General features: G+C 38.8%; 1 protein-coding gene across 2 annotated transcripts in view; it reads right to left on the bottom strand.

The window, feature by feature from the left end:
* LOC144685718 (clathrin interactor 1-like) overlaps positions 1 to 21,398 on the bottom strand; it is a 262,875-nt gene that overhangs the window by 71,524 nt on the left and 169,953 nt on the right. For both annotated transcript variants that reach the window (XM_078550531.1, XM_078550529.1), the window contains exons 2-3: positions 2,846 to 2,950; positions 458 to 554 (exon numbers count right to left, since the gene is read on the bottom strand). In XM_078550531.1, coding sequence (XP_078406657.1) covers positions 458 to 554; positions 2,846 to 2,937 — 189 coding nt within the window. In that variant the 5' untranslated portion in view covers positions 2,938 to 2,950. The remainder of the gene's footprint in view (positions 1 to 457; positions 555 to 2,845; positions 2,951 to 21,398) is intronic.

Below are 21,398 nucleotides of genomic sequence, written 5' to 3'. Positions count from 1 at the left end.
GGGTAATGAAGTTCTATGCAATTTTTAAAATGGCACAACGTTCCTAAATGTACTTAAGGCGGAATTCTAAAATTTTAATGTTAAAGACCCTGGTGCTCTACACCTTTAAGAAAAAAGGGAAAAGAACTATCAGAAGATTTAAAATGGAAGAAAAATATAATGGTACTACGGAATGTACTGAAAGATGTGATGCAAATCACTCGAGATTTTAACATTTAAACCATTTTGTGTGATCTGAATTTAAGACAGATTGTGCTACCATTTGGCAGATGGTTTTGACAGCACAAATATTAAATTTCTTTAGTCAATTTTTCAATGTCAAAACAAAACAATAAAATCTGCTTTGTTTTCTACAATATATTAAACTCCTGCATATGATTTTTTACAAAGAAAAAGTTGTTGGGAAGTCTGAATGGGAAGTGCCATGAAATAGGAAAGGAATGCTTTGTTACCCCACCTTATAGACCCGCCTCCAATTCTTTTTATTGTCTTTCAGCATACGAGTCCAAAGCATGTTCATAACTTCAGGAAACTGCTCATACATAAACGTAGACCTACAAGAAAAAAAAACAGCTTTAGCAGATCCAATATATGTAAAGAAAAAAAAACAAAGCAAAACAACTGAACAGTGTGCAAGTGGAACCTTAGGCGTTTACTTTGTTCTATTTTTACTCATAAAAGGAAATTGCTGTGGGTGTGTATGCTCCCAGAGCAGAAGCAATAAATAAGGGCTGGCTGTAGGTGGCAGAATAGGTTTGGCATGCACACATAACATTTCCTTTTACAAATAGGCATTATGAATCAAGCAGTGCTGCAAATTATTGTCAGTACATTAACATGAAAGAAAAATGCCCCAGCAGATCCCCAGCTGGCTACTTAGAGTTTTCTGTGTTGATCTGACGTACAGCATATCAAATATTTAGTGTTATTACATATGTAACAGATGGTCTGGGGTGAATTGCAGATACAAGCTGGGTCCTTCATTGGTTTCAGATCCATTTGCTCACTAGCTTTAAATCATGAAGAAAGCAAAAACACCCTGTGATCATTCATTATGTTGTACAGTTTATAAAACACATACAAAAACTTGTCATTCCTTGTTATTGTTCATGAAAAGCATTAACCCTGGAAGGACAGTTTTTAAGCATTGCATTAAGATAATTCCTTCTTGAATAGGCACGACTTTGTAATGGCCAGTGGAGTCTAACTGACTTGGACTGGGGGAAGTGGTGGGAGGGTAGGGAACAAAAGAGAAGTAACTTACCTGATTTCTAATACACTAAACCACTTTCTGACCAGCTTCAATGCAGAATTATTAAAATAGTAATAGCAAACACAGTCCTGAACCAAATAAATATTTACACTACTGGTGTTTTGATTGCTTAGCACAATGAGAGTTATTCGTTATGTTTCTCCTATTCATCTCTATATGTCTATCTAACCATGGAATTAAAAATATTGTTTCTGAATATAATGCTACAAAGACATTTTTTATCCACCAATCAAAATGCAGAACCAGCATCTGTGGCCCTTCAACCAATTACATTGCAGAATAGAGACCACAGTGCCTTGAAGTTGTATCTTAGCACAGGGGCAAGGTAAACATCAAAAACTGTTTTCAAGGTGCCAGGTAACATATGAAACATAATAGCATGAAACCATCTAGTTTTAATTTTGATTCAACCCTAGCCCACTGCAATGACTAGGTGGACAGAGGAACAATATTTAAAACTTGCCATAATTTAAAAAAAATGTATAATGTAGTGCAAAGAAATCCAGATCCAAGTAGCCATCCATTTTATCAGGATTCAAATATAGTGGCTCCAAAAGAAACAGAAAAAAACATGGTTTTTCTACTCTTTTAAAAACTGATTTAAGTCACCAAGTTGAATTCTTGACAAAAACAAAAATACCTGGAAAAACTCAGCAGGTGTAGCTTTGCCCCATGTTACTTTGTTTGTTGTGAAGGTTTGTGTGAAACTACATCTTTGTTCATGCAATGCATTGTAATCTAGCAATCTATGGATTGCATCTGTGGAGAGCATATTCAGGTATCTTAACCTAGGGTGAAATACTACTGTTTACAGGTTCATCACTGGTAGCAATGGGACCAATTTGAAGCAATGACTACTGCACAACTGTATTCACAAATGGGCTTAAGCACAGTAACTTAAATGAACCTTGTAACAGTAAGATTTGCTAGGTTACAGTGCTGATCTCAATCATTTGTATATTGTTCTACTACAACAATGCAATCAGTATAAAGTTATTTCGTACAATGCACCAACTTGCTAGCTCCTGCAACCAATAACAAATTGTGCATCTTGATTTGCAGAGAAAAATGGGATTTTATGGGATAGCCTTTAGCATTCCCCACCCACCAAAATCAGTTAGAAAAATGACAGTTCTTTTATTAGTAAATGTTATTTACACTGTAACAACTAGGAACGACGCAAGAGGTTTGTAGAGTTAAAGTGATAACATCTTTTTCACTAGTCCTGTGCAGCTCAAGGCCATTAGGAACAAAACTTAACAAGCCATAATAAACTGCACAGTCTTCAGGAAGAGTGGGGTCAGGGCTGCTCCTGGAGCAACCTCATTAGGTGTTCCAGATCCCATGTGCTTTCCCTAGCCCATTCCCGTTCAACTGCATTTCACTCTTCAAGTGAAATGGTATAAATTCAATTTCTTATTTTGAAATGCAACCTCATGACGAAAGCAGTAATATCACAGCTTTTACTCATAAACAATAAATAAATCAATGGTTTGGACAGATAATTTAGCAGCATGCTCAATCCATGCATGTCTGGAGATACCCCTAGAACTCAGTAAGATTAGTACTTACTTGGCGATCTCTGCCATTAGCTGCCCTGAAGGTCCCCACGGATCATCATTGGTTGCTTCTCGAACCTTAGACTCGATCTCTGAATAATTCATAACCACATTTGTGCTGAAATGAAACAAGTCATACACATTACATTAGCATCAAAACACACAACCACATGAAAACTTAATAATGACTCACTGACAGCTTTAATGAGATACCTCTACAGGGCGGGGAAAACATTTTTTGTGCCAGGCTGCCCTTAGGACACATCAGCACACATTTAACTTGTCTTAAATCAAGTGTTACTGTTCCATTAGCTTTAGTGAATAATCAAAGAGGATACAGTAGGTTTCATCAGGGCTAGAACCTGGTCCAATTTCAAAAAGAAAACCCAACTCCGATAAAATGGATACCAAAAGTGCAGCCTGTTAATAATTATAGCTCGTCCTTTTCGTGGTCGCATTGGCACACTGGTTTTCAAGCATTTCAGCATGGGAAACCCATTTCAAATATTGAAACAATTCCCCGGGACCTTTTTGTCCTAGTCTTCAACAGTGGCAGCTACCCAAAGGAAAATAGTGCCAGCATCACAGAAAACATTTTTATTAACAGCGGGCATAAGAAATTGCGTGTTCCTCGGTCAACAAATGCAGAAGGGTATAGAAATCTGATAACAGACAGAAATAATAGTCCTCTTAAATCTACAGAATCAGTTTGAAAATCTATACTTTAGGATCATTTATGTTGTGCTTTAATGTGCGGCACTAGCTCAGAACCAGTACAATATTTAGTGCTCATCATGAAATCAGGATCTCTGTGGTATCATTTAATGAGCATCTCTTCGCAATTGTTTAAACTTGTGGATTCCACCATCATCATATAGCAGTGAAGCAGTCTGATTTAATTAAAAATATATATATAATATATATATATATACTCGGTAATAAGAAATAATGGTTTGCTTTTGACTTAAGAATTCTGTCTTCTTTCAGGCAGTGTATTTTGCACCTTGACACAGAATACAAGTCTAGTCTTTCAAATTAAGTATTAAAATACAGAAATCCGTTTCATCACCAGCAAGCACAGCTCCCTCCTAGAACATGATGAAATTTGGTTATCTTTAATGCAATGTGTAAGCTTGACAGTTGTTATTTGCTATTTTCCTTGAATAGAGTAACATGACATATATTATATTGATGACTTCATACTCTTCATACAAAAGCATGCTCTCTTTTAAAGTGCCCTGCCCATTAACATTCTTTGATGCAAACACTGATTTTGAACAGTTAGATAGATGTGCTTTGATGGAAGCAAACTGCAAAGTATAAGGGCTGTACCATCATAAACACTTCTCTTTCTTCTCAAACCTCAAAAGCCTTTCTTATCTACATTGAGTGCATTATCTTCCATCATATGCAGTCTACATTTATTCCATTTAACAGATAGCAATCAGTGTTACGATTCTGCAAACATAAAGCTCCTGATACATTTGAAGACTGTCACATGCTAGAAAAAGTTTCATTTCCCCGTCAGATAAAAATGTGACTGAAAATTGCTCTCTTTACAATGACATTCATCTTGCACCAGGGGGCACTGCATTATACAAGTTAATAACGAACAATCAGATTCCACACCACCTCCCCCACCCCCAGCTTCCCATTTTAGCCTAAATAAAATCAAGGGTTCCTGGGAAATAATGGGTGGAAAGAAAATAAACCCCCACCAAAAATATCTAGAAATAGAAAAATAGAAAGTGGAATGCAGAGATAAAAGTTGCAGTTTCTTTGTATCTAGCTTTTTCTGCCACCATCTTGTATATGTCCGAAAACTCATTTGCCTCAGAGAGTTGAGAGACAGTTACAGAGACAGAGACAGTAAATGCTATGTTCCTCACAGAACTGTAATAAAAAGCATAGTTTCTCTCTGCCAAGTGTGAAAATAAATATCTCCAGATATAAAAGGTAAATTTTTAAAAATAACCAATGGTAAAATGGAGGCCAGGGTCAGGCTGAGAGAGATGGGGCAAATCATTTCATCTGATAATTAAACAGGTAAAGGAGTGGAGTTTGTTTTTGTAAAGGTTCAAAATGTACGTGCATCAACCTTGGCAGGTGCAAGATACAGATAGTGTATCAAATTGCCCAATGGCTCTTTATACAATGTATTTCATCTTGAATGATTAAACCTGCCTTTACGATACAGAAAATGTACAAGCAGTGGCGTGTGTGTATGTATGTATTGGCAGGGGTGGGGAAGGGGTGACGGTGGGAAAGAACAGTGTTCGTTTGATCTACTTTTTTTTGCAAAAATATACTTTATTCATAAAATATCTTCAACCACATTCCAAACCATTTCAAAAACACCATTTCAAGGGTACAATCTGGTTCAACTTTAACAAAATGTATCACCAGGTGCATCAGTACAAACAATATTACAATCATTTACAGCCTTTCATTTTGAGCTGTACAGCCCGAGGGGATTTAAACAGTTCCCAGCCCCTGGGTGCACTGTGGCAGAAAGGTCTTAGACAGCGACCCTTCCCCATTGCGCCTTTGCGGCAGCTGCCCCATGCTTTAGTGCGTCCCTCAGCACGTAGTCCTGGACTTTGGATTGTGCCAGTCCGCAACACTCGGTCGGGGACAACTCTTTGTGCTGGAAGACCAACAAGTTTCGGGCAGACCAAAGTTGATGATCCTCCAGCTGCAGTTGATGTTTGTCTCGGTGTGTGTTTGTTTGATCTACAGTTTACTTCTGTCCAGTTTCTAGAACCGTGTGTACATTGACAGGATATTTCAACTCCCCTGTAGGACTAATTCAAATGCTACTTTTAGTACATGTACTCAATATCTTGCTATTTCATTCAGCTTCTGTGTAATTATTTCCCTTCTGAATTTAACCACTAATTTGTAAACCAAATCCAATGGTCTGACAAATCAGTATTTACTGTCTTTTGGAACAGACAGCAAAGTACAGTGGGCATCCCATGTGGTCTCTGGTGTTTGCATCATAATGAAGGGTAACTGTTAAGGGCCAGAACTTCTGCGGAGTGGCAATCACAGCCGGATTGCCACTCTTCTCCTTTTTTCTTACCTTAGTCAGGTGCTGCACCTTCCTCACCTGACATTCTGACTCGGACCGGGTGAGAAAAGTGCAATGCAGCCGGTTCCCAAGGCCATCAGTTGAGTGCAGCAGAGTCGGGCAAAAGGAAGCCACACCCCCCCTTTCATGGCACTAGTTGGTACCAGCCACACTGAGAAGTCAGGGAGAAGGTAAGTGTATGAGGTATGTGGGTAGGATAGGGAGGAAGGGGTAGCAGGGGAGTGTCGGTTCAGGTAAGATGGGTCAGGGGCTCAGGTGGTTAGTGGGGACAGGGGGTGTGTCGGATGGGTTGGGGGTTTAGTCGGGGGGGCCTTCAGGAGGGTAGTTGGGAGTGGGGTGTCAGGAGTCAGCACGATAGTTACCCAGGAGTTAGAAGTGGTTTTAATTTTTTTAAATTCTTCTGACTTTTCCTGATAAGACAGTCGGAACCACCCGAAGTCTCCGATTTAAACCGGAGTTTAGAATAGTTCCAGTGCAGGGTAATTGCCAATCGGAAGTTTGAAATTCCCAGGCAATTCCTGCATAGTCTATGTGTGGGATCTCCAGGCCCTGCCCACCCACCACATTGTCTGGGGTACCTCCCAGGTACGACGTCCTGGAGATTGGAGGTTATGGGCCTTAGTCTATTTAGCACACACAAAGGCACAGGTTTCATTCACAAGAGATCTACTAAGATCAACAATAAGATTTAACAGAGTACAAAATTTAGCTTAAAAATTTGGGGTTTCATATTATTCCATATGCACACTGATGTGAAATGACCATTAGACCAATAAATACCCTAGTTCATAGTTAACCCAGGGCTTTCGCTAGTGGAAGTGGAGCTGGAGAAACTGGCAGAGAAACTAAGAGAAGTTAATAAGAAAACTGGCAGAGAAACTAAGAGAAGTTAATAAGAAAAATATACCATCATGGAGATGTCACGGCAAAACGAAAAATTAATTTGCAGACACTTGCACTTAAATAAGCTTCAAGAATGCTTTGCATAATATACTGCTTGGTCCAGATGTAACCTAAGTACTTGACATTCAGCCTTAGTTATCACTGCCTTTCTTCCCTTGCCTGACATGCAATGGATACTACATTAGAAAGCTAGTGAAGGACAAGTGTACACACCAATAAATTCCCCTTTTGACTTGGAGATGTTTAGTACAAAAAGTCTGTAAAATTCAACTACACCAATAATATTACTGTCATTTGCAAAATGTTTAAAGATTATTATGGAACAAATTTGAGTTAGCTTTAAAGTTTCTATTACATTTGTCACTTATAGCATGTTGTAGAAGTGGGCGGATTTGAATACTATAGTAATCTACGCCTAAAGTAACATATTGGTGAGGTCCAAATAAAACTTCACAAAAAAGGTTTTGTTTCAAATGGACAGGATACAATCTGTATGTGTGGCCTGTGTATCCAAATGCAAAAATTTCATTTAACTACATCAGAACTGTTCTTTCGCCAGACCTGTTAGCCTTCATTCATAAACAAGAGAGAGAATTCTGCAAATAATTATTGGGTTTTTACGCATCAGATTGCCAGAGAATCACATTCTCAGATGCCCCTACCTTATAATACTGTTGGTGTGCCTACAGCACATGGACTATAGCAGTGCAAGAGGATGGCTCACCACCACCTTCTCAAGTGCAATTTGGGACGGATAATAAAAGCTGGCCTCTCCAGCGATGGACACATCCGACAAACAAGTTCATCAAGTCCATCAAGTTCCACAGTGGTCATGAAACACATTAGTGTGTAACAAAGAACCTTGCGTGCCTGGCATAAACCTGAAATTCATATTCCCATTAATTGCAAATATCTTATGTTGCTTCTACCTGCATTTTCTTTTAGGATTTATCTACTAGTAAGACCATGGAGCTAAAAAAAAAACACTTTCCAAAACTACGGGCCCACAAAATTCAAACAAGATAATCCAACAAATAATAGATTCAAGCACAAATATGACAGTTTATTTCCTTAGCTTCAAGGGCCAGGGTTTAGAGGAACCAGTTCAGACAACATTAGTCATTTATAGAGTGAGTGAGGATTCATGGTTTTTTTAAGCTGCTTGTAATTTTCATCTGGAGTCCTAACAATCATCCTGTGATCTAATTAAAGTTCCATGATATGGTGCCCTGCAAAGCCAGGGTCTGAATAAGTTTAAAGGCAAAAAACTGTGGATGCTGGAAATCCAAAACAAAAACAAAAATACCTGGAAAAACTCAGCAGATCTGACAGCATCTGTGGAGAGGAACAGTTAACGTTTCGAGTCCATATGACTCTTCAACAGAACTAAGGAAAAATAGAAAAGAGGTGAAATATAAGCTGGTTTAAGCGGGGGTGGGACAAGTAGAGCTGGATAGAGGGCCAGTGATAGGTGGCTATCACTACCACCTATCACTGGCCCTCTATCCAGCTCTACTTGTCCCTGGCCCTCTATCCAGCTCTACTTGTCCCACCACCACCCCATCCCCCCCCTTTAAACCAGCTTATATTTCACCTCTTTCTACTTTTCCTTAGTTCTGTTGAAGAGTCATACGGACTCGAAATGTTAACTGTGTTCCTCTCTGAATAAGTTTATTTTGGTTGTGCTCAGTCTATTTCATTACTGAGAATTTTGCTACAACTCACCTGATTTTATACAGATTTTTGATGTTATGGGTGCCTGACTTATGAATTTCTTTATTATTGCTGTCTTACTTCCTATAATGCGTTGTCAACTTTTAGTAAAAAAAATTGCTTTATTTGCACCTCTGCTCCTCACACACATGCTGCTTTTGTTGTGCAACCTCAACATTCCAAAAATAGACTTTAAAAGAATCCCATAATGAGTTGCTTCTTTTTCTCCCTTTAATCTATTAAATCTCTTTACACAGGACATTGAGTAAGGCACCAGCTCCTGGTGACAGTTAATGGAGTACAACAGAAAAATTAAATACCCATTAAAATCCATTTAAACCCTTCTTTCCTCAACTCTACTACAGCATGAAAAAAAATAAATCTTCACAAAGGAGTAAAAGTTGCAATCCTCTGGGGAGAGCAATTTTATTCATCAAGATGCCTATTTAAGAACACAATTCATTCTAAATCATTGTTTTTGAAACCATACTCTGCATTCTGCATCGAACAAACCAAAAAAACTATACAACTTGGCTTGCAACCAAACCATTCAAAAATAACTTTTTTTCGGTAAGGTGGAAAAGTAGTTGTATTCTTCCTTTCCCATGTTTTGCATGGCTCTCACTCCTTGCCCTACCCAGAATGCTTGTGACCTCTGGTGCAAAAAATAATTTCCCTCTTCCAGATGTGAGGGGAAAAAATTACGACTTCGAATGCAAAGACTTCCTGTGATTGATATAAATTTAATAGCGGTAGACAGCTTTGGAGGCCAGGGGGAGCTGTTTGATTAGTTTATACTGGGTTCCATCCAGGGAACCTTGTTCCCTCCTTAGCCAGGCTGCATTAACGCGTCCTTACCCACAAAAGCAGCCAGCTGTGAAACAATAAGGTCTGACTCTGTGCGTATCTGATATTCTGTTCACAAAGCCAGTGTCACTTGGTTTTTTTTTAGGTACTGCCTTTCGCTAGCTCTGTTCAAGCCTCGTTTGTGCTTATTGTTGAGTTAAATCTGGAGTGGGGGGGTGGTGAAATTTGATTTGATTTGCATATTCACCACTTTCAATGCTAAGTACACCCACCTGCAGTAAAATAAAATCTCTTGTACGTGTTTCCTTCGGTTGGGTTAACGGAGGAAGGAGAAGAGGTCAAATGTGCGAACACAACTTCACAAGGTTTGCGGCAATTTAGTCACTTTATAAGTAATTTGAGTCGCACCAAGGTATTTTTTCTGAAATTCATTTATTTAATTGTATTAAAACTAGCCAAATCAGCACCCCAAATAGCTCACTTGATGAAGGTGACACATAATTGAACTATCCAGTTTGGAAAATGCCAAATTCAATCCACAGCTTGTGCTAAAAATAGGGAATCTCATTCAGGTGGCCGTACGACCACTACAACTGACCTCGGAGCGCTCAGGCTAGACAGGGGAAATTTGTCAGGGACCCTGTACCCTATAACTAGCATGTCAGAAAGCACTTGTATAGACCTCTGCTGAGGGCTGGACATAAAAGTCTGACGACACATACGTTACAATGAACTTGATTTGGCCGAAATATTGTGACAAATATCCAGACAGTGACTTTGGAAAAAAGAGATGAGAAAATTTGAAGGGGTAAAACCCAGGCTCGCAAGGTGGCTGGGGCAGCAGACACAAAAAACATATCAACGTGCTCACATTCAAAGCACTGAATCAAGAAACTCTTGATGTCATGCTGTTTCTTAGTTTTTTTAAAGAAACAAAAGTCAGCCAGTTTCATTCATGGCATTTCGATCCCACAAATATAAGATTTTCCATTCCTCCACATAAAAGAACCGCAACACAAACACCATGTTATAGGTTCTGTTCAGAAGAGAAATAAAAAGCTACTTCTGGCTTTAAATGAGAAGGCCTAAAACAGTATGCAAAGAAATTGGGTGTTCATTCATCTTGAACTCCCACCCACTTACACAAGGGAGTTAGTAATTACACTGCTGATCACTATTGCAGCCAATGTACATATTTAAATATAATACTTTTACTCACGAAAGAGAATGTTGGAGCTAGGGGAATCATAGAATGGTTACAGCACAGGAGTCTGTTTGGCCCATCAAGTCCATGCTAGCTCTCTGGAACAGCAACTCACCTACTCCTACTTTCCACATAGCCCTGCAAATCTTTTTGCTCCAGATAATTATCCAATTCTTTTTTGAAGGCCACAATTGATTCTCAGGCAGAGCATTCCAGATCCTGGCCACACACCGTGTTAAAAAGGTTTTCCCACCTGCTACTGTTGCTTCTTTTGACAATCACCTGAAATCGATATCCTCCGGTTCTTGATCCTTCTGCCAAAGGGAATAGTTTTTACCTACTCTGTCCAGACCCCTCATGACTTTGAAAATCTACATCAAATCTCCTCTTAAAGGTCTCTTCTCCAAGAACAGCAGCCCAGGTTTCCCTGATCTATCCACATAACTGAAATTCATGATCCATAGAACCATTCCCATAAATCTTTCTGCATCCTCTCAAGTGCCTTCACATCCTTCCTAAAGTATGGTGCCCAGAATTGGATGCAAACTCCAGTTGAGGCCAAAAAGGTTCATCATAACTTCCTTGCTTTTGCAAACTATGCATTTTTTTTAATAAAGTCCAGGATCCTGTATTCAAAAACAAAATACAGTGGATGCTGGAAATTTTAAATAAAAGCAAGAATTGCTGGAAATACTCAGCAGATCAGGCAGCATCTGTGGAAACAGCTAATGTTTCAGGCGATGATGACCTTTCATCAGAGCTGTTCTTTTATTTTTATCTAAACACCTTTCATTTAGAGGAAGTGAGATGAGTTAAAGGAGGAGTTGTTCAATGTGAGGAAAAGTTCAGCCAGGCTGAGGGGATTGGTGGAGGAGATTAATTGGGTCTCCATTCAAGTAGAAAGCAGACAGCCCTCTGACCATCTTGGTGGGGAATGGAGGGATTGGACGTTCATGAAAAGATGACAATTAGGGCCATGAAACTGGAAACGGTTAAAGTGACAGGGGGCACTAAATGACTCGTGGATGTAGTTGGGAAGACACTTGCATTCCTTATTCTCAGTTCCAGAGACCACTGCAAGCAGCAAGTATTAATTTGCACCTTATGTTAGTAAGCTGAGGAATTTTTGCTGATGAACTTCCAGCAGTACACTTATCTCACAGTCTCTAAATCTTTCCTCTCGCTGACCTGACCTGTGTCTGAAATATCATGGTTAGGTTGAGTTGGCTGTATCTGCATAGAAAACAAATGTGCATTCCGTATTTTGGCTCAGACACTCAAGCACAGCAAAGCATGATGAGTTCCACAAATGTCAGATGCCCGGGTGACCAAAAAAAAAATCACTTATTGTAGATAACAGTTTGACAGCTGTAATATACTTGCTTTAAAATCAATGCAAACAAACCAACATGTGAAAGCAATAGTGTCCAAATCACACTGGTTTCTGGGCAAGTGAAGCACAGTGTGCCTAGATGCATGCACAGCATTCTGTGCCAGTGATGTTTTCATGATGACGAAGAAATGACAGGACAAAGTGCTCTTTTCACAGATTAAAAACTTAAGGCGGCTTGCAAACATTAGGAAGTTTAATGTTAAAGTTTAAAAAGTGCTTTTCCCACCAGTTGGAGTTACACTGTAATTGGTTTGAAGCCGAACTACTGCCATGAGGTTTCAGAAAATTTGATTTGGTTGGTTTAACTGCAGTTATATCACAATCTGCATTAATGCAAAGTGACTTTAAAGTTACACAAAAGTTGCTGTGGAATTGGTCTATTAAACATCTAACTGGAAAGCTCCGTGAAGGTCTCAATATCTCACCTTTGCTGCTACAAACAAACTGATAGTGAGAATGAAGGTGGAAAAAGCAAGGATCCAGAGAACTATTTCATTATAGCGATCTTCATAAGCAGGTTTTATTTTTTGAAGAGCTGAATGCTCAGTCAGTTGATACTATCAACAGCTTACATTTATTTAGTGCCTCGAGTGTAACAAAGCATCCCAAGGAACAGGCCTGAGCAAGAACAAACATAGAAACATAAAAAATAGGGGTAGGTGATTCGGCCCTCCAAGCCTGCTCCACCATTCAGTATGATCATGGCTGTCCCTCTATCTCAACGTCATACTCCAGCTCTCTCCACAGACTCTTTGACATCTTTACAGTCCAAAAATCTATTTCCTTCTCACATATATTCAGTGACTTGGCCTCTACTGCCCTCTGTGGCAGAGAATTCCACAGGTTCACCACCCTCTGAGTGAAGAAGTTTCTCCTCATCTCAGTCCTAAATGGTCTACCCCGTATCCTGAGATTGTGACCCCTTGTTCTAGAACCCCCAGCTAGAAGAAACATCATTCCTGCATCCAGTCTGTCCATCCCAGTCAGAATTTTATAAATTTCAATGAGATCCCCTCTCATTCTTCTAAATGCCAGTGAATAAAGGCCCAGTCGGCCCAATCTCTCCTTAAACGACAATCTTCCCATCCCAGGAATCAGTCTGGTGAATCTTCGCTGCACTCCCTCTATGGCAAGTATATCCTTTCTTAGGTAAGGAGACTAAAACTGCACACAATGTGGTCTCACCAAGGCCCTGTACAGCTGCAGTAAGACATCCTTGCTCCTGTACTCAAGTCCTCCCGCAATGAAGGCCAGTATACCATTTGCCTTCTCAACTGCTTGCTGCACCTGCACGCTTGCTTTCAGTGACTGGTGTACAGGGACACCCAGGTCCCTTTGTACATCAACATTTCCCAATCTATCACCATTTAAATAATACTCTGCCATTCTGTTTTTCCTACTGAAGTGGATTACATCACATTTTTCCACATTATACTGCATCTGCCATGTATTTGCACACTCACTCAACCTGTATAAATCGCCTTGAAGCCTCTTAACACCTTCCTCACTGCTCACATTCCCACCAAGTTTCGTGTCATCAGCAAACTTGGAAATATTAAATTTGGTTCCCTCATCCAAATCATTGACATATATTCTGAATAGTTGGGGCCCAAGCACTGATCCCTGCAGTACGCCACTAGTCACCACCTGCCACTCCAAACAAGACCCATTTATTCCTGCTCTATTTCCTGTCTGCTAACCAATTCTCAATCCACACCAATATGTTACCCCCAATCCCATGTGCTTTAATTTTACATACTTATGTGGGATTTTATCAAAAGTTTTCCAAAAATCCAAATACACCACATCCCCGGCTCTCCCTTAACTATTCTGCTAGTTACATCTCAAAAAACTCCAGTAGGTTTGTCAAACACTATTTCCCTTTCATAAATCCCAATTGACTTTGTCTAATCCCGTTGATATTTTCTAAGGAAAAGAAATGGCTGAAAAAGTGACTATGAGGTTTTCGAAGGTGGAAAGAGATGTTGCAAGGCATAGGGGTTTAATCAGAGTTCTAGGGAGTGTGGTGCTGAAGGCTCTGCCACTGATGGTACATTGGAGGAAATAGGGGATATACAGCACAGCAGAGTTAGAAAAATGGGAGGATGAGGGCAGGGATGTGCAAAGATAGGAAACAGCAAGGGTCCTGACCAGACAAGCAATTCAAAGTTGATGTACTGTACTATGGGATGTGAGGAAATTAAGACAAACAAGTACAGGGTTTGTGAATGGAAGTTCATTCAAGGTTCATGCAAGCAACCAGAATCATGCTGTGTTGGGGTTTATATGGTCTAGGTCTTAGGAGACTCACACGGCAGTCAAGGTGTGGCACATAAGTGCAGAGAGTTGAACTATGAAACAAAACAGAAAAAGATGAACACAGCAGTTTGACCAATACCTATCAAAAGAGTAGTCAATATTTTGGGTTTGCATTCCATTCCAACTATGAAGCCTGAAATTAATTTACTTCCTGCAATTGTTCATGCAGTACATCCACTAAGCTAATATTTCACTCTAATGTTTAGTTGAAAATACGTTCACCAGACAAAAGTTTAAGACAAAATCCACAACTGTGCTGCCAAATGTTTGCCATATTTCAAGTCAATGCAATATGAAATTTTCAAGCTTGTACATCAGAGCTGTGTTGCAAAGCCCAAATTGGATTAGGCTTATATAAATATCTTTTTTTAATGTGTGTGTTTCAGATCAATCTCAAAACTTGGGGCATGTATTGCACATATAATTTAATACCTCTATTATATGTACCCTGAGACACTGAATTTGGCTCAAGCTAATCTGACTGCAATCTTTGTGGGAGCAAAGCTATCAGCTCAGCATAAATACAAGTTGACACATGGTACCAGTAAAAGAAAGGCTATTTAGCAAGTGTGCACACATTTCAGATATGGTTCTGTACAATAATTTAAACAGTTAGCTAATTTAGGATTATACTGCACAAAGGCCAATATACATTTATGGTTGCATTATTTGTATTCAGTATTTGGCTGTGAATGTAAACGCAATCAGCAGGTGGGATGATTTTAAATTTCCTTAACATCAAAACAGTAATGATATTGTTTTCAAAATGTACAGCACAGTGCCAATGACTGCATGTCTGAAAGATGACTTAGGGTGTGGTGATTGATTATTTTAAACATTTAAAACATTTTAAACATGTAGTGTAAATACTACAAAATCTGAATATTGCACTCAAGTTCTCATACTCTAGTGTTCCAATTATTCCTAGATATTTTTTTTTAACCTTACACCCTAAACATTTTGATCCACTCACTTATGGTAAGTTTCTCATGAAACACAACTCAAGACCCCAAGTAGTGTAGCTACCGGTATGCCAAGAACTACGTGAGCTGAAATGTTTCAGCAGCTAAACACAACACAAACACATATAATTCTTTTGTTACTCCCTTGCTTTTTTCCCCAATAACTATTGTTAGCTTAACCTAATAAGCAACATCTGAAATAATGCTCAAAAAAATTGCACTACTGTTTGTGGAACATTTGAAGCCTAGCAAATTTGTTCTGCATTCATCTAGCAATCTTTACAGAGGCTATGGCTACAAAACAGCTGAGTTTCTAAAACATCTCACATTGTCAATTCAGGTTAAAGAGCAACCTGTGTTTAAACCTTAAAAGATGATCTCAGCTAACACATTATGGGCAAAGAAATCAAAAAGGGAAAACAACTATGGAATACTTTCATGGGGCATCGAACAAACATTAGGCACTTTGAACAAACAACAGGCCTTTAAGCCATCTAAGGCACAGCAGGGTCAGTCTTAAATGTTTGCTTTGTTACCTTTTTTCAATGTGACCGATATTAGTGTGAGGTATTGGGTACTCAGTGCTAACATTCTCAAGTCACATACAGTACAATTAAAGAGGAAAGAACCTTTCTAACTTTATCTCATCATTGTTTGGTGGTTCCAAGCTTACGAGCTCACCTTACTACACGAGTGTGACACACTTCCATTGCTCACATTAGTCATCCAGAGGCCTTACAGCAAGATGGTCAATTTAATACCGAATTGGGAACAGTTTTGTGCTGAGGCTCTATGCTCATTATGTACTGGATTGAGAGTGCCCCAAACTCACATACTTGCATTTTGATCAAACAGCCAACAATAATTTCAACAGTATTCTGATCTCCTAAAGTGCTACATAATGATTTAAAAATTGATTCAAAAGCAAGCCACTAAAAGATGTGTTCTGCTTTAAAATACAGATTAAAGAACAAATAGGTGGAATTAAACAAAAAAAAGAGGCACAACGCCTTTCTAACATTTTTCATTTTGATTTCTATTTCAATGAAAGCTCTACTCTCAACCCTGAAATTCAATGGCGCATCTTGCCAATTCTCCAGCTCCTATTTTACCAATTTTCCAGATTTAGAAAACTGGACAATTTTCACCTGAGCTTTAACTTTCACATGCTTTTGTGCGTCCCCTTTTGGTCTTGCAAATACAAATTACTATGAATTTAAGTTCACTCTCATGAAACTTTGGTGACGAGAAAGAAGTTGCCCAATTTAAACTAATGCCAAGATAATCTGGCTAAAATCACCGAAGGTAAAAATTTAAAAAATATTTAGAACTAATTTAGGACTTTGTCAAAACAGTATGACCATCATTTCACTCACATTTTAGCTTTTAGCTATAAATTATTAGTCACTTTGATTTCCTGTACATTTCAAGGTTTGCTGTCTATTTTGCTAAAATTTATTCAACTACACAATTTATTTTTACTTAGCAATACCAGCAAACTCCAAAATAATCAAAGTTTAAAAAACAAAATGGAATTCTAGGGAAATTTTTTTAAAAGGTTTACATTTTGTCACAAGAGTTAGAATTATTTTTGAGGATCTAATTGGTAGTGTCAACCAATCTCAATATACAAAACAAGCCTTTTCTAATTAATTGGCAGATACCAGAGTCTCAACAAATGAGATAGTGGTGGGAATCTTCTGGAATTTTTGTTAAAATGGGAATAGGGACAGTAAGAGAACCAAGACCTCAGCATCTAACCCTGTTGCAATCCTCGGATTCAGCCCTGTGCTTCCGTGTCCATTTCCACTGAGCTCAAAGGCAGGCCTAACTGTGGGTGCTGCTGACCATTTACCTTTGCCAAATGTTTACTTCTAGAAAGAGGGAGTGAAGGAAATGGAGGAAGCACTGCAATATAACGAGATAATAAAAGTTTGGAAGGCATTTGATGAGACTATGCTACATGGGTTACAACTTTTGCTATTAAATTCAAGATCAGATCTTGTGTACATTCAAAAGAGGCAGGATGCAACACCACAGAATGTGTGCAAGATGTGAAGTAGCTGACACATCGTATGTGAACAACCGTGATTAGCAGCCACAAACACCGAAAGTAAGGACTTGGTTTAAAAAAGCCCTATATTCTACTCAATAATCTTCTCTTCAACTAAAGCAACCTCCTGACTTACAAACTAAAAATGCTGTGTAATTCATATTGTACTCATCTCTATTTTCAAAGTGACAATTTGTTCAAGGCAACTGAACAGGGATGACTGAGTTAATTTATTGATCCCAAGTATTCTAACTGCAAGTAACCTTTTGCTTAACAAACAGAAATACCATATTACAACAGAAGCAGCACAGCCTTCTTTTTATGCCTATTTTTTGTGTGGATTTTGTACTCACTAAGAGGGATTTTAGTGCTAGACCATAGAAGAACATGTTATTCTGGACATCCAATGCCAACATAAGGGTCCCCAAGTATCAATTATGGGTTAGCTAGAACAGTAACAATCCCTCCCCTCAAAGGCAGACATCCTGAACTCAGAAAAACATCTCCTACTGCAGCAGAGTGACTTAATTTTCCACACTGACTGGCCATTCTATGTCCGGAGTGAAATTTCCAACTTAACGATAATTAGGTCCAGCTTTGCACTTCTGGCCCATAACCACTAGGAAATGGATCAAGGCTGTTCAAGATTGTTTCATGTGGGACTCACTCTAAAGAGACTTTTCATCCTATCAATCTGCATTGAATTTGAATCTAAACGTCCAAAAGTTGAAAGATCTCCATTTAACCAAATGCAACAAAATCGCTGTTTAAAACAAATATTTAAAACTCTATTATAATTGGCAATTGAAATCTAAATATGGCAAGTCTATTATTTTCATTAACTAGAGACTAAAAATAAAATTATTCAAAATTAGCAGGTAACCAGGGAGACAGAGTGCTCCAGAACCAATTTTAAGCCGTTTTCACATTGGGTAAATGTTATAATATTGCACTGGGTTCCTACTTAGTGATCTTACTCAACAAGCAGCAATATCTAAGTAAGCTTGTTAGATTTGTTATAGCCAGCAATCTGGAAACTCCATTTTCCCCATTGTGTATCCTTTGGAAATCTGATTAGTCCATTTGATATTACCATCAACTGTGAGAATCTTAGTGAAAAAGGAAAGAGAGGCAACCAACAAAGAGGAATCCAAAAGCCTTCTCTAGGCATAAAGAATAGTAAAAGCAGAGTAAGAGGACAGGTGGGGCTGATAAGGGACCCAAAAGGGGATCTACGCATGGAGATGGAGGGCATGGCTAAGGTACTTGCATCTGTCTTTACTAAGGAAGAAGCAGCTGCTCAAGTCATAGTGAAGCAGGTAATTTAGATACTGGATGGCCTAAAAGTTGATAGAAGAGGCATTAGAAAGGCTGGCTATACTTAAAGAAGATGACAAAATCCATCTGATGGAGAAAAAAGACAAAACAATAATACTACTTGACCTGTATGCCAAGATACTGTGTTCAGCCATCAACAGAAATCCAGGGGATCTGGAGAGACTCAGATGCTTTGTTTTAAAAAATAGCTTGGTTTGAACTTGTGTTCATATATATTTAATGGATCCAGCCATATTGTTTACCAGAAGCTAAAAACCAAATTTATGGCCATGTTCACACAAAATAGAATGTTATTTTCCCCCTTCCCAATTTTCTCTTCATAGTATGCTAAATTAAGTTGGATCATGCTTAAACATGGTGGTGTTCGACTTTGTGTAGGAGTGAGTGGGATTCATAGCCAAGCCCTGTACTTTCCTCACCTGTACTTTCTCAATGAAAAGTGGGAATGTTGACAGATTTTGTTCCCTAATGAGCGGAGTAGAAACCAGGCACAGGGTTGGGGTTCTGACAGCCCTCCCTTCCAAGTCCCCACCCTTAGAGATCTACAGTTTTACACTGGGCAATGCTAAGAAAGTCATTGGTAAAAGCCCTGTAAAAGAATTCTTAAACCAGTCTGTTACCCACTGATGTAAAGGTCTCTGCACAACACACTTTTTTTGGATGGGTTCCATCGTTCATTTACTGTGACCTCATCCAAATTTTATTTTTGGAACAATAAGCATTGGCACAATAAAAAACTGGTATTATATGATGAGGGCAACATTCACTTTACAAGGAGGTCCGTTTTTCAAGAATGAAGTTTAATCCTTTATCACAACGGATGCAATGTGTAATATCTTAGTTGGTATGAGATATATTCAATTTTCACTTTGTTGGTTGACAACTGAAGCAGCAAAATGAGCAACATACTCCATACTGAACATCATAAAATAGATAATCCCACCAGTGAAGATGGCAATACTCAATGAAAATGCAGTACCATATTCACCCATATCACTGTCAAACACAATGAGAGAAAAATCACTCACCCACCAGCAGATTTTATTAGCATCACATGAAAAAAAGACACCAGCAAATTTCTCAATTACTGAGCAAGAGCTAGAGTTAGGTACTCATATTGCCTTAGGCCACCAGAAATTCTACAAGAGCAACAACAGTGGTCTACTTAGGTAACTCCCAATACATCTGATGTTTGGCTTTTTCTACTTCCATGTGGAACATTAAAGGACAGAATATGTAGCTACATTTTCAGCAAGACCCTTCGGATTCTAAAACGAACGCCAAAGATATGGATCAAAAACAAAAAAAAAAATCAAAATTTAACTGCATTGCAGAACAGTAAATGCTTTGGACATTGGAAACGTTGAAAGATACTGGACTAGACTATAATGGTCACAAAGATGCTGTTATGACATTTAATTTGACCATCAGCTATCGCACAATGGTGTTCTCTCCTGCCCTTTAAACTCATTTAGGTACTCGGTGACCACATCATGTTTGTTCACTCAAATCCTGAACCAACAGGGACATAACAGTGCTTAACATGCTATTATACAGGTATTAGTGATATGAATATCTGGTAGCATAAGCCAAAACTCAACCATCAGCATCAATTTCTTTCAAAATCTGCACATATCAGCCACACCAGGCACTTACTGTAACAGACTAAATCTGCAATGGGCATATTGCACTAACAGAAATCAATTTTCAATATTTCCCACTCTACCAAACTGTGTTCAATTCTATGAATTACAAGTCCATGTAGATCATAACCAATCACTGTGATTATTAGTTCACCAAGTATACACAGCTCCATGATCCAAGAATTATTTTTGTAACTTAAAAATACGGAGTTAACCAGAAAATTTGCAAAACCTCCCACTGGTCTACAGAGCGTAATTCTATCAGTACAGAGATTTCACTCCACTTCTTAGCCTTTAAACAATGAGGTCTTAAATCCAAACAAATAAAAGAGAAGATTACTACTTCTCACCAACTGCTGATTCAGTGCGCATCTCAACAAATGGCAAATGACTCTGCATTGCTGGAATCTGTGTAACTAACGTAAACCAAAAAAAAATTCTGCTTAGTATGATCGTCGGTGAACTGTAAAAGTTCTGGCTTTCAAGCATACAGAACCGACCTTTTAAGCGTCATAGTTTGTAGACAGGTGCTTGCATATAAAGCACAACCAATAGAATTTTATTGGTACAATGATTTAAGGTAAATTGCACAACAGGTTAAAAGAGCAAAACATTAGAGTGCTATAATGCATGGATTTATGACACTAAGTTGTAAATAATCTTCAGAACAAGGAACTTAGAGTATGATGATCTTAGCTGGGGCCAGTACTTGAGCTGCTACAATGATAAAAACAAAAAGCTAAAAGCTACTGCGGATGCTAGAAATCCAAAACAAAAACAGAATTACCTGGAAAAACTCAGCAGGTCTGGCAGCATCGGTGGAGAAGAAAACAGTTGACGTTTCGAGTCCTCACGACCCTTCGGCAGAACTGAAGTATAGTTAGGAGGTGAAATATAAGCTGGTCTAAGGTGGGGGGCGGGGGGAGAGAGAAGTTGAGGGTGGGGTCGTTGTAGGGATAAGGGGTAAATTGGCCAGGTTTTTTACTCGATTGCGATCCAACAGCCCTGTTGGCCCAGTACATTTGTAGACATCAGGTGTACATGTGGCCTAAGACGATACCATGAAGAATGGCTACTTTAGTGAGATACTAAAAGCAACATGTGCCTTGGGAACCATGCCTCTGTAATTCCTCATGT

The sequence above is a fragment of the Cetorhinus maximus genome, chromosome 10 (assembly GCF_964194155.1).
Source record: "Cetorhinus maximus chromosome 10, sCetMax3.hap1.1, whole genome shotgun sequence".
In the NCBI taxonomy this organism is placed as follows: domain Eukaryota; kingdom Metazoa; phylum Chordata; class Chondrichthyes; order Lamniformes; family Cetorhinidae; genus Cetorhinus; species Cetorhinus maximus.
This window is presented reverse-complemented; position numbering and strand designations above follow the sequence as displayed.